The 15000-nt window shown below is 37.7% G+C and overlaps 2 protein-coding genes across 2 annotated transcripts; both read left to right on the top strand.

Moving 5' to 3' along the window:
- The first annotated feature begins 2104 nt into the window (after nt 1-2104).
- LOC123498410 (zinc finger protein 219-like) lies at nt 2105-2470 on the top strand. The gene has a single exon (XM_045245517.1). It carries the CDS (start codon nt 2105-2107, stop codon nt 2468-2470), a length of 366 nt encoding a protein of 121 aa, XP_045101452.1.
- A 6977-nt stretch (nt 2471-9447) lies between these two features.
- LOC123498503 (early growth response protein 1-like) lies at nt 9448-10044 on the top strand. The gene has a single exon (XM_045245660.1). The coding sequence runs from the start codon at nt 9510-9512 to the stop codon at nt 9798-9800; it is 291 nt and encodes a 96-aa protein (XP_045101595.1). The 5' UTR covers nt 9448-9509; the 3' UTR covers nt 9801-10044.
- Nucleotides 10045-15000: the final 4956 nt, after the last annotated feature.

Here is a 15000-nt window from a genome sequence, read left to right as displayed (position 1 = left end):
AGCACATCACTAAAACCAGAGCCAAGACATTGGTGTGGAATCTGTCTGCCTCACTTTTGGAGTTTCTCTTTCAAATTCCGGATTGTTGTATATAATAAGTACTCGAAAACACATACTGTATGTCGTGGCCAGCATACCACACGCCCTGCTGTTGTCTAGATGAATACTACTAGTACGACAAATGTGTGTATTCTTAGTTTGTGTGGAAGCTGGAGGACGCGCCACGCCATTGCACTGGGCTGGCTGGGGCTGGGGTTTGGGCGGACCCGGTGGATGGGGTGGGGTGAGGTTCAGAGTAAGGAAAGAAATAATTGTAAAAAATAGATAAATAAATAAATAGAATAATAAAAAAAAAGAAAAGAAACAACAATTCCAATTCCAAAGAACAGTCTGACTTTGGATGCGTCGAAATGTGTATTTGTTTGGTATCACTGTCTTATAGTACGCAGTTTTGTTTAGCTTATCCAAGAACTTTTCCTTGGTGAGTGTTTCGCATTGTTAGGACATCCATGAGATGGTAAAATGTTGAGAAGACACAGAAACAAAAAACAGAACAAAGATACCCTGTTTTATATTTCCCTTCAGGCTCAAAGTTAGCTTCATCAGTGTTGCTTTGTGAAGGTACAGTGAATAGCGATTTTGTGCAGCGTAGGTGAGGCTGTGGGCAAGTTTTATTATGTTCTTTTATGGACACTTGTCTGCACACGACGGAACTTAGGAGTCAGGGAAATAATACCTTATTAGTTGCGATCCATGAAAGGTAATCTGTTCACTTCTTTGTGTTAAGTGTGTGGGTATATGACAAGGAGTAGCCGCACCTGGGCGGTGACTCATGCCCTGCGCACTTTGCTGAGTCACGAGGGAAATACTTTATGCCACGTGCTTGAACATGAAAAGGAAGTGTTAGTGGTGACTCATGACAGCCTAGGGCATTGTGGTGGTGTGAATGGTGAAGGGTGAGCCTCACAAAGGTGACCTCCCCTCTATGACGAGAACGAGACAGATCAAGCATCGTGCTTGGGCCAGGCACCATCCCAACATGTAAACACAGCGCGGGGCTGCTGCAGCACGTCTCACCCTGAAGCTGTGTGCGCCGCGACACGCCTCGCCTTGCACCACCCGGCTAACGGTGTCTCTCTCCCGTAGGACGCCGCCCTGGATCTGCAGCCGCTTGGTGAGGCGGGCCGGCGGTGCCCCTACTGCCCGCGCATCTTCGCCTTCCCCAGCTACCTACAGCGGCACATCACCCTGCACACCGGCGAGAAACCCTTCAGCTGCACCCGCTGCGACCAACGCTACACACGCAGGAACTACCTCAGGGAGCACTACAGAAGGAAACATTGTGTCAGTCCCCCAGCGGTTACAGCCTTTCGCCCGCGGACAACCGCGGCGACCTACACCTTCATAGGCTTTCCTCAAGGCGTGGCACCCTCCAACCAACCACCTCACGCGTTCGCATTGAGAGACGACGCCTCACACCACGATGACACGGGAGAGGAAGCTGAGGAGGACTCGCTGCCCCCCCACGGCATGATCCACACCTCTCAGACCAGTGTGGCGCTCAGCAGAGACGGGGCGTCGTGAGAATTCAGAAATTTCCTACCTTATTTTCTCCTCCTCCTCCTCCTCCTCCTCCTCCTCCTCCTCCTCCTCCTCCTCCTCCTCCTCCTCTTCCTCCATCTCCGTGCCGTGCATATCTTTGGTCAAGTCTTGCTGACTGAGACACATTGACTACTCTGCTGTTACATTTTACCTCTGCGTCGGCTGGAAACTTTGCGTTTTTTATCAGTTGTTTCTTATACCACGAAGTTAAATTGGAAGGACGAAACGTACAGATAAGCATGGTCAATTTAACTCTTCAGAATGGGCAGGGAAGTTTTATTGGGTTGAAGGGAGCGATGGGCGGTGAGGGCTGAGTGGTGAGGCAGATGTATCTTCCTGACCAAGCGCCGTCACAACCACCAGGCAGCGGAGGCACTGCTGGCATTCACAGATCACGGGAGCGCGAGTCTGCGTCTTGACCGCCAGTGAACACGATTTCAGTCTGGGAGGAGAGGAGACAGGCAGGAAGGCTGCTTTATGGCGGCGATACAGCTGAGTGTTGATGCGTGCGTGCGTGCGTGCATCCTGCTCACTATTCTCCCCTCCCTCCCAGGTGGCTGCGACTGGCATTGGCATTGGCATTGACCCCGCGGTGGGAGGCGGCGCGGGGTTCCGGCACCTGCGGGTCGCTGATGCAGTGAGGCGCTTTGCCTGCCCGCTGTGCCATTACAAGACGGCCAGGAAGGACCTACTGGAGGGCCACGTGCGCACCCACACCGGAGACAAACCGTTCTCCTGCCCGCACTGCCCCTATCAATCCGCCGACAGGAGTAACCTTCGCCGCCACCGTCAGAAGAGCCACGAAGGCACCACTAACGCCGCCCACGCCCATCAGCATTCGTCGCCCGCACACCCACACTGGCATTAGTACAGCTCAGCGAACCCACCGAATACCCGCTTGCCTCTCGCCCTGCCTTCCTGACGCTCCCAGTAGGCTGCTGTTCAACCACAGTACGTCGATACATGTGTTCCTGAAACTCGCCCTGTTTGTTCCGTTTTTGGACTCCCGCTTTTTTCTCTTTGTCTTTTTGTCTTTCCATTGTCTTCCTTCTTTTCGATTATATGCCCTGTGTGTGTGTGAGAGAGAGAGAGAGAGAGAGAGAGAGAGAGAGAGAGAGAGAGAGAGAGAGAGAGAGAGAGAGAGAGAGAGCGAGAGAGAGAATATAGTATGTGTGTGTGTACAATTGTTATTATTACTGTTATAATGAATGATGTTGTCTACATTGTAACTATACCGCATCCATGCAATTAATAAAGATACCTGACATGTGCTTACATTTTAACATTCTCCTCCTCCTCCTCCTCATCCTCCTCATCCTCATCCTCATCCTCATCCTTTCTTCTACGTTCACCTACGTTAATAGATATGATTGAAGATAAACTAAATACGTGCAACTCACAACATTGCCAAGAACACCGTCATCATCACCATCACCACTACGATCATCAATACCACCATCATCATTATCATCACCATCACCATCATCATCACCATCACTATTATCATCACCATCACCATCATTACACTATCACTATCATCATCATCTCCCCACAAGCGATATCAAAGCTCTAGCCTTTCACACACACACACACACACACACACACACACACACACCTGCAGTGCTTTATAGTTATTGTTGTACACCCAAATAGAACCAGACGTGGAAACTGGCAACTTGTACTTACTATCTTACGTTCTTATATATATATATATATATATATATATATATATATATATATATATATATATATATATATATATATATATATATATATATATATATATATATATATATATATATATATATATTTTTATCTTTTTACATGACTCTTGTGTAATGTAATGTAATGTAAAAAGCTGTTAACGAACATTCCTGGTATATCTCTCAAGAAAATTTTGCTTGTATCTTAAAATTATTGGTTTGTGAACCCTTGTATAAGATTTCACAGCCTAGGGAAGTAACGCAAAATCGCCGTAATATCATGTGTACATTCCCACTTGATTTTAAGGTTTATTCACTAAATACCTAGCTTCAGAACTTTTGCGCATGATTTTATAACATATCTTACACTTTTAGCTTCAGAAACATTTGTATAATACAAAACCTTCATTAAAAAACAAACTCGTAGAAATAGTTATCGTACAGTTTCAGTCGATATATTAGGATTTTTTTTCCTTTATGATTATTTTAGTATAAAGTCTCAAAAATCCTTGTTTACGTTAACTTTCATTTAAGGAAAGAACTAGTAATAGTTATTATCGTACATTGCTAGGATGGTTTCAGGAAAGTATAACTTATAATCTATATAGCTTAATTTTACACTCAACAACACCGTAACTTTTTTTTTATCCTAATACTCTTTTTTTTTTTTTCTAGACTTATGGCTTTGGAAACCCTCATATGTGTTAAATCTCCATTAAAAAAAGAAAAAAAATTGAAATCATCGTACATTCTCTGGTGATTTCAGGAAACGCCATCCCGCGTGTACTGTATCGAGCTCCGGATATAATTCTTGCGCAACTGAGCCTCGTGCTGGTGTGCCGGTTGTGGGTCAGTCTTCTCCCCCTATCCGTGCAGACCATGGTTTATAATTTAGTCTTGGCGAATGTGTGTGTGTGTGTGTGTGTGTGTGTGTGTATTTAGCTTGTTAGTCTGTATTCTCAAATATTTCAGCGCCTTACCTCGATCACTTTCAATAAACTCAAGAATGGAAGGGATTAGTTTTCAGCGAGGTTTTCATGGTTTTAGTGATAGTTTATTAAGGATTCAAGGTTTAAATAGGAACCACACTCATGAAAATCTAACTAATATGTGCCCTTCGAGAAAAATCCTGATGAGAGAACAAACAAAGCGTTGCAGAATACTTGACAGCATAGTAACACAAGGAAATAACGGAAAATGTAGGAAGTCATCAGCCTACACATGTCACTCCTAGAGAGAGAGAGAGAGAGAGAGAGAGAGAGATGTATTTCGACCAATCATCCTAGAGACGTATTTCGACCAATCATCCTTATTCATGTATTGGTCTAATTTTCTATTTATTTTTTACCTAATGACTTCGCCATAATGCATATTCTGAATCCCTCCCGTATTGCAGCTCGAGTACAAAGACTTCATTTGAAATTACGCGGGTTTCCAAGGGTGTTGATACTATTCTAGTGATAGGTTAGCGAAATTTCTACATTATTAACATGTGAAACATAATCGAGAACCCGATAAATCATCTTTGTGGTCTTTAAAAGTACTTGTGGTAAGAGAGAGCAAAGCGTTTCACAATACGGGCCTTGTCTTTGCCTAACGCACATCTATCTTTGCTAATGCCTGCCTGTTCAGCGTTTAGAGATACGATAATATAGAAGTCTGGAAAGCAGGTTTTCTATATGAAAGATTCTGTTGATATGTATTTTGTCTGTTTATTGACGAATTCGCGGTAGAGATAATCATGAAAAGTCACTGAGAATCTATTTAATTTTCATGCATATGTTTTTTTTCAGTTTTTCACTTATTGAATAATAATAACGGATTAAACTATGTTAAATATTGTACCATTTAGGATTATGAGGCGGAATTGTAAGTATGTTTGCGCTTTTTATTTGATTTTCCAGATTTGTTTATTAATTTGTGTAATTGGTAATGTTTGAAGGCTCTGCGTGTGTTGTGGAGTGACGGGGGTGTGTGGCTTCCCTGTGTTCATTGATGACCCGAAACTGTTCGCCTCCTGTTTGTTGCACTTTAGACTTTATTGTTTGTAGATTGATTAACTAATTATTGGTCGTTTGTTTGTTTGTTGGTTGGTTTATCTATCCATCTACTTATTTCCTTGTTTATTTATTTATTTATTCATTTATTCATGTATTTCACTTTAGAGAATATTATCTGAAAATTTATATATTTGTAACAATTTGTTTATTTATTCATGCATCCATCTATCCATCTATATATTTTTTGCTTATTGATAAATTGATTTATTTGTCTGTTTATACATTCAGTGATCCATTTAAGGTCCATTCACATATATAAGTGTTGTATCAGTTCAATGTCAACTTGGTGTCAGTGAAATCCATGATGCTTCAGTGGAGTTAACACACATCCGTACTGCCAGAGATCAGTGTTTTCCAAGATGGCAAAGTTTTCAGACGTTGAATTGTCAATTTTTTTTTTTTTTTTTTTTTTTTTTTTTGTGTGTGTGTGTGTGTGTGTGAAGAGGAGAGGTTTGAACATAAGCTGAAGGAAGGAGAGTGGGTACATGAAACGTGGAAGAAGAGGATGTGAAAAAGAGTTTGCTACTCTGTATAAGGATTTCATTGATGATGGAATTTTTTTTTTTTTTTTTCCAAGAACATTGTTTAAGATAGCTGTCCATACACTTTGGCTGTAATAAATTAGGCAGAACAGGATGATTCCCAACCAATTCAATACGTAATTTATCATGCATTCTTGTAGACAAGCTCACAACACTCGTCCGGCGTCCGTGAAACACTGAATCACTGACGACGATATTTGTTTATTTTATTTATTTTTCCATATATTTAATTTAATTTATTTTATCTATTTATTTATTTGTTTGTTTGTTTGTTGTTCACGGAACGGAGACGGAACTGACACGGAGAGTCAAAACACGGTACTGCGCCGGACATGTAGGAATGTGTCACCCAATTCAATGTATCGATATTTTTTTCCACTGACACTGAAGCTCTGAGCGGACGTGGAACTGTTACGACACTGTTGTGTGTGAATGGGCCTTTATTTGTCCATTTTTATTTATTTATCTAGTTTTTAATTTACTTATTTATTGTCGTGGTAGTGATGTGTATTTTGATGTTTAGAATTATGATACTCGTACACAACTAATTTGTCTACATTACTCAGCACTAAGCCAGCGGTACTACCACTTACGTACGAGTTCATGATCTGGGAGGATATGCTTGTCTGTCATACTCAAAATAAGTCACTCGGTAATACCTTTATTTACCAAAGTATCAAAATAAAGAAAAAAATGTCTTGATCATCACACACATTAAAAAAAAAAAAAAATCATGAACTAGAAAATATATGAATATATAAAAACAGATAGATAAATAAAACTACTTAGCAATTATTCTTCAAAAATAACAGGAAGGAAAAAAAGATCATCGTTACGAAAAATAAATAAACAAACAAAATTAAGCGAATCAAATGAAATAAACAAATAAGACTGCTTTCTTGTTATAGAAAAAAGAAAAAGAAAACATAGAAGCTACAAAAGAATAAAATAATCAAACAAGTTTCAATAGATAAAGAAATAGAATAAAAAAAATCAAAGCCACAAAGAATAGAATAATAAGCAAATGCCATAAAATAAAACTCGCTACTTATCATACTATGGAAGAAAAATGCTAAACTTACAGAATATTAACTCGTCAACTCTTCACCATCAACCTAAGACGTTCAATGGCGACTCTATGGGGTGTATTTTGCTTGAATCTCTTGCCTTCCACCCGTGTCAGTGTTCTCGGGGGCTGGGAAAGAGCTGTATTTTTGGTATGAGACGCGAAGGTCACATTAATGTCAGGTGTGAAACTCAGAATAGTGTGGTAGTGTGGAAGGACTAGAAGAGAGAGAGAGAGAGAGAGAGAGAGAGAGAGAGAGAGAGAGAATGTTAATGTAAGGGTTTTGTTTGATGGTGACTCCTGTATTTTTAATGATGGTTTAAGTATTATCTCAGTCGCGACATTGTTGGTATATTATGCAGTGTATATTTGGAGGTATGTGTACGCATTGTGCGTTCGTGTTTGTGTACGTAAGGCGATGTTATTGTTATTCTGTCAAACATAAGCTTATACTGTACTTAGAATGGATATGTCAGTGAAATGACGTGGGTAATTTGGGGGCGGGGGAAGGAAGTCACCCAAATGCACCATTATAAAAAAAAAAAAAACAATAGTAATGACAACAAATGAATAAATAAATAAATAAGTGATAAGAAAATGTTAGATGTAAAAAGATAAACGAATAACGTATTTACGTACAAAATTAAATTAGATAAGCTGAAAAAAAAGCTTAGATGCAGCTCTAGAAATATACATCACAAAAGTCAGAGAAGTAGAACAGTTAACAAATTAACCGATAAAGAAAAAAAAACATTAAATAAAAAAAAATCGAAAAATATATACATTCTCAAATTTTCAAAAGAGGAAAGGGAAATTCATCAGAAGGTGGAGGCGGCTGTAGAAAGATAAAAAGAAGAGGTGAAGAAAGCGTGAAGTTGAGTCATGAGCGTTGACTGGCCGGGCACCAAACTTTTATAGTCAAGGGAAGCAGGAAGGGGGAGGAAAAATATATTGACTGACTTTCCACACAAGCTTTCATGCGTTGGGGAAACCTCTCTCTCTCTCTCTCTCTCTCTCTCTCTCTCTCTGTACGTGGGGTCTGAAAAAAATTGCTTACATAAGACCGTTTACTTACCTATTAGTTGATTAATCCTTCCATTTCATTATAGAGCAAAAAACAATGCAACTAAATAACAAAAAACTTAAGAAAATAAAACGATAAACACGAACAAAAAGAAAGAAGAAAAAGAAATCTTGCCACTCAAAACCTCCTCAAACACACACACACACACACACACACACACACACACACACACACACACACACACACACACACACACACACACACACTCGCGCGCGCGCATTGCAGAAAAAGATATAAACACTAAAATAGATAAGCCACAAATAAAAGGTTGGGATAAGAAATTGTTGACTTGAAAGAATCGAATGGCTTTTTAAAAAACGACCTTCGATCACACACACACACACACACACACACACACACACACACACACGCACGCGCGCGCCCACCAGCGCACGAAGGAAGGACACTGTAAGCAAACATTGTGGATAAAATCAATAAACCATGGGAAGTAATAAGAAAAAAAAGAAAAAGAAAAGAAAAGAAAAAAGACACTTGTACGCATGTATATAAATGACGGAAAGAGTATAAGGAGAAGAAAATCGAATCGCACAGACCAGGCAGGCTCCGATACCAACACTCACACAAGTAGAGGGAAAGACTATAAAAAAAAAAGAAGCTGCAAGTAAAAGAAAATAAAAGGCAACTGTAAACTTGTACCTATAAAAGAAGAAGAAAAAGAGGTATAAGTAGTATAAGGAAAGAAAGAATCAAATCTCACAAAATACTCTCCGATCCCACACACTCACACACACGGAGAAAGAAGACGAGAGAGCAACCAGACAGCAGCGCATAAGACCGGGTGCTCAGATCTTCATCCTCCTCGTCTCGTCTCGAGGAAGTCGCGTCCAAGTCGTAAATAAGAGAGAAAAAACTGAAGGAAATATCGATAGCAAGCTGTGTTTGAGGCGCGTGTCCCATTCATTCCCTAACCTTGAAGTGTGCCAGTAATGTACATGCAAGCTCTGATATATTTTGAGGAATAGTAAATACGTGGAACTTAATGAGATAAAGCTATATGTGTTGTGACTCACCCACCTCTTTAGAGAACAAACATGCCAGGGAGATGAATGGGGGAGGGAGTGACGGCAGCAAACATGAGGAAGGAAGTAATGTGAGGGAGGAGAAAGAGGAGAGAGAGAGAGAGAGAGAGAGAGAGAGAGAGAGAGTTAATTTATCTAGACAAATTAAGCAGCAATATATTCTAACATTTAATGCATTTTGTATATATATGTACGTATGCTCTCTCTCTCTCTCTCTCTCTCTCTCTCTCTCTCTCTCTCTCTCTCTCTCTTACGTGCACAAGAGCGAGAGAGCGAGACCAAATAAACAAATTATGACATTTCCTTACAGTTTACAACGTTCTCTCTCTCTCTCTCTCTCTCTCTCTCTCTCTCTCTCTCTCTCTCTCTCTCAAAACTCCTCCTATTTCCTCAGGTTGACGGGGGTGACGGCATGACGGAAGACGGGGCCAGCGGGACGGGAGGGCATCGCCGCCAGTACACTTGTCCCCTCTGTCCCAAAGCATTCCTCTTCCCGTCTCACCTGGAGCGGCACGTCAGGACCCACACTGGCGAGAGAACCTTTGCCTGCCCGTACTGTCCCCACCGCGCCGCCAGGAAGGACCATCTTGACGTGCATCTAAGAACACACTCCGGGGAGAAACCCTTCGCTTGCCCCCACTGCGCCTTCAGGACCGCCTTCAGGAGTTCTCTAGACGGCCATTTGAGGACGCATTCCACCTAGGGACCATACTGAAGTTCATGAAGCTACATACATTCATACATACATGCATACATTTACATATACATAAATACATATTTGCATTTGTATTACGTCTTTGAAAGTTTATTGGTGTGTGATTGAAAATGTGATTCTTGTTCTTGTTCTTGTTATTGTTTTTGTTTTTTTCGTTAGTGTTAGTAGAGAAAATAGTAGTAGTAGTAGTAGTAGTAGTAGTAGTGGTGGTGGTAGTGTTAGTAGTAGTAGTAGTAGTACTACTACTAGTAGTAGTAGTAGTAGTACTAGTAGTAGTAGTAGTAGTAGTAGTAGTAGTAGTTGATGTTGTTTATAGTAGTAGTAGTAGTAGTAGTAATAATTGTAGTATTAGTAATAGTAGTGGTAATAGTAGTTGTAGTCTAGTAGGAAGTAGTAGTAGTAGTAGTAGTAGTAGTAGTAGTAGTAGTAGTAGTAGTAGTAGTAGTAGTCATAATAGTAGTAGTGAAGAAAATAGCAATTACCAGTACGTTGTTATTATTTTTCTTTCTTTTTGATTATCATTATCATAGTCATTGTTATAATCATTATCATAATTATTATTATTACCAGCAGCCCTCCAGTCTTACGGTTGCGACTAATGATCAAGAGATCCCTAGTTTGTATTCCAGAGAGGTCAGAAAAGAAACAACACGGTCTCATCTATCACATTAACAGAGAGATGGTACAGGGAGGGTGTAGAACGTAACCTTGCAATTCAGATAGAACTGTGAGGCTAGCAATCCTGCGCGCGCGCGCACACACACACACACACACACACACACACACACACACACACACACACACACACAGTAAACAAACTCATAAAAAGCACACAATTATGCAATAAGTACTACCCATTGTGATGCAATAACACGCTGCTTATAGTATTAAATAATAATATTGCCCAGTCCAACTCCTACCGTAATGATAATACGTACACATGTCCACGATACTATACACACACACACACACACACACACACACACACACACACACACACACACACACACACACACACATATATATATATATATATATATATATATATATATATATATATATATATATATATATATATATATATATATATATATATTGTGTTAAAAAGATATCTTGATTAAAATAAAAAAAAAGGCTTAGTTTCGTGAAAATACACAACAAATAGTAATAAAAAGAAGCTGTGATAGAATGCGTAGGATTAGTGTCAGATTTACGTGTCATTCTGTGTTATAGTATGATTCCACTCTCTCTCTCTCTCTCTCTCTCTCTCTCTCGTAATGATAGATTTTATATACACATTGCTGGCCAGAGCACTTGTCCATATTCAGTATACGTATCATTATTTTGTTTTTTCTAATTACATAGTTTCTCCATGTCTCCGTCTGTCTTCTTATCTTGCCTTGTGTCTTCTCTTGTCTTGTGCCTCTTCTCTTTCTTCTCATCCTTTCTTATTTCTTCTCTTTTTCTCTTCTCTTTTGTCTTTGCCTACATTGTCTCTTCTCCTCTTTCTTTTTCTCCTTGTGTCCTGTTTTCCTGCATTCCTGGGACATTCCCGTCTTGATAGGGTACAAAAGAACAGCTGTCGTCCGTCTGTTTAATGGAATAGCGTGTGTTTTCATGGAGGCATCGTCTTTCATTACAGATTTAGTCCATAACGTGACTGATGCTTGCTAGGTCCAGTAGGCAAGAGTACGGTGTATTACTTTGGCTGCTGATCAGGAACACTTTGCTCTCTCACCACGACTGTTTTCAAAGGCCACAGAGATGATTAGTCGGGTTCTCAAGACTGTTTCTCGTGTTAATGATGTAGAAGTCATATTAATTTGTCTTTAGGACCATTAAAAACACTTGAAAACCTGCGTTTCAACTTGAGCCTTTTGAAAGTAGTGCGAGATGCAGCGCTTAAGTGTTTCAGATGGTCATTTGCCTCGCGCGGCGCTTACATACTACTACATACACACTCCTACCGCCTCTCTGTATGGCTTGTAATGTACGGTATCTGTAAGGCGTCAGAGGTGTCTTTCATTATTAAAATATGACCAATAAAATTCACACACATCCATGGTATTGTCTTTATTCAGTTTGATATCCTCTTTGCTGGTTGGGATATTCATTCAGTGAGTTTCTTTGTGGCTGAATCATTATACTCAAGTCATTATATCTTAAATCCGATTCAACATGTTTAATTCTGTATCATCATTACTGGAACATCATATTCAGATCATCATCTATATTTTGATTCAGCATTCTTATATATATATATATATATATATATATATATATATATATATATATATATATATATATATATATATATATATATTTATTTATTTATTTATTTATTTATTTATTTATTTATTTATTTATTACTAAAAGCATTATCGAAACACTGCATTCAAAATACTATCTTGTTTGTTAGAACATTCCATTCCATTCAATAGGTTAATAATGAAAGGGTGATGAATTTTGTAATCTGAGCCACTGCTCTCTCTCTCTCTCTCTCTCTCTCTCTCTCTCTCTCTCTCTCTCTCTCTCTCTCTCATACATCGTGCATCAAGGAGCAGCAGTGGCAGTCTACTTCTGAGGTCAGTGAACCATCTTATTAGTGAATCCGTGTCTCTCCGTTTCTCCCCTGTATACTTTCCATCTTTCAGGCACTTAAGGGTGTAATGCGCCAGCCCCTCTTTGTTAAGGGCTTTGTACGGACAGTCAACACTCCTTCTTTATAACAGTACTACTATTTTGTTTTGTTGTTACTGGTCCCGCTATGATTGCTCTGTGTTGTTTAGATGGTTTTGTTGTTATATACATAAAACAAGCAAGCACGTCTTAAGATGGATATACATATGAGGAAAACATAGGTAATGGTCAGCAATTACATATAGTGCTATCGTAAACAAAATCGTCAAGGTCAGTAATGATAGAACAATAAGTAACGGATTCAACAAAATAATAATAACAAATAAATAAAAAAAAATCAGGAAAATTTTTTCTCAAACACACTAGGCTAGTAGATGAATGAAGGAGACTCAGCTATAGCAATTAGTAATTGTTAATAGGCAGTCAATATGGAGTTTAAAAAAAGAAGGCTATAGACAAATTTATAGATGAGGATGATTGGCGGAAATAGATATGTCTGATGGCTTCTTGCAGCTTCCGTTATTATGTTCTAGACGCGGACCACCACGTGTAGTTCTGTGATGACTTCTTGCAGCTTCCCTTATGTTTCTATGTTTCTGTGTTCCATATATATCTCAGCAAAGAGAGAGGTGTCTGGTCCGGGGATTACCTCCGGCAGACATCAATACTCCGGTTGCAGCTTAGAATAATTGTGCGTATTGCGTGGTGCATCCAAGGTCTGTGTATTCTGCTCTCTCTCTCTCTCTCTCTCTCTCTCTCTCTCTCTCTCTCTCTCTCTCTCACACATACACACACACAGTTTTTGCATATTATTTTATGTTTTTGTCTACGTTATTTGTGCAAATATCATCCATTGCCACTTTTTTATTTTACTTTTGTGATCACTAGCTTATTTTTCTTTCTCTTCTTTCATTTATCATTTATATTTTTGTTGTTGTTGTTGTTGTTGTTGATGATGATGATAATATTGATAATGCTGTTTTGTCATTTTGGGTGTTGCTTTGTTATCATTATTATTATTATCATTACAATCATTATTATTATTATCATTATTATTATTATTATTATTATTATTATTATTATTATTATTATTATTATTATTGTTATCATTATTATTATTGTCGATATTATTATTATTATTATTATTATTATTATCATTATTATAATAATAATAATAATAATTATTATTATTATTACTATTATTATTATTATTATTATTATTAGTAGTAGTAGTAGTAGTAGTAGTAGTAGTAGTAGTAGTAGTGTTATTATTATTATTATTATTATTATTATTATTATTATTATTATTATTATTATTATCATTATCATTGTTATTATTATTATTATTATTATTATTATTATTATTATTATTATCATTATTATTATTGTTATTGTTGTCATTATTATTATTGTTGATATTATTATTATTATTATTATTATTATTATTATTATTATTATTAGTAGTAGTAGTAGTAGTAGTAGTAGTAGTAGTAGTAGTAGTATTGTTATTATTATTATTATTATTATTATTATTATTATTATTATTATTATTATTATTATTATTATTATTATTATTATCATTATTATCATAATAATAAAAACAATAATAATAATAATAATTATTATTATTATTACTATTATTACTATTATTTATGTATTTATTTCATTATACCGCATACGTCATGTTTCACCTCACAAGACACGTGTTACAGTAATATTTTCAACATGCGGCTCTCATCATAAAATATCAGCACTCGGGGAAGGAAACGAAAAAAAAAAAAGGAAAGGAGAGGAGAAAAAGACAGCACCAGATTCCTTCCCTAGCTAGACCTGAATATTATGTATTGCACCATTAGTCTTGGGTGAAGGGTTTTTATAGATAATCCCGTATCTCTGAGCCAGTCCTGAAGGCATTTCCGCACGCCAGCACTTCCGCAACTATTTATTCTTGCTCTCGCGGGGAGGAATTATGTTTATTTTTACTGCCTTCAAAATCTGCTCATGCATATTCAAGTGTCATCTACCTCTTGGCGTCCTTAGCGTTTCCGGAGAGTTTCATTCATTGTCTGTCATATCCGCTCGAGGACTCTACTCTACCTAGGAAACTGTTTTGTGATTGGTCAAGCGACATTCCTTGCACCCAATCAAAACGGAGCATTGCCATTGAGCACCGGTGTGGCTCAGTCAGTGTTGCCAATTAAGTGTTTCTTCCTGCGTGGATATGTCAGAATGAATGGCTCATTATTATTGTTATTATTATTATTATTATTATTATTATTATTATTATTATTATTATTATCATTATTATCATTGTTGTTGTTGTTGTTGTTGTTGTTATTATTATTATTATTATTATTATTATTATTATTATTATTATTATTATTATTATTATTATCATCATCATTATTATTATTATTATTATTATTATTATTATTATTATTATTATTATTGTTATTAGTACTACTACTACTACTACTACTACTACTACTACTACTACTACTACTACTACTACTACTACTACTACTACTACTACTACTACTACTACTAC

This window comes from Portunus trituberculatus, chromosome 48, assembly GCF_017591435.1.
Source record: "Portunus trituberculatus isolate SZX2019 chromosome 48, ASM1759143v1, whole genome shotgun sequence".
Lineage (NCBI taxonomy): Eukaryota > Metazoa > Arthropoda > Malacostraca > Decapoda > Portunidae > Portunus > Portunus trituberculatus.
This window is presented reverse-complemented; position numbering and strand designations above follow the sequence as displayed.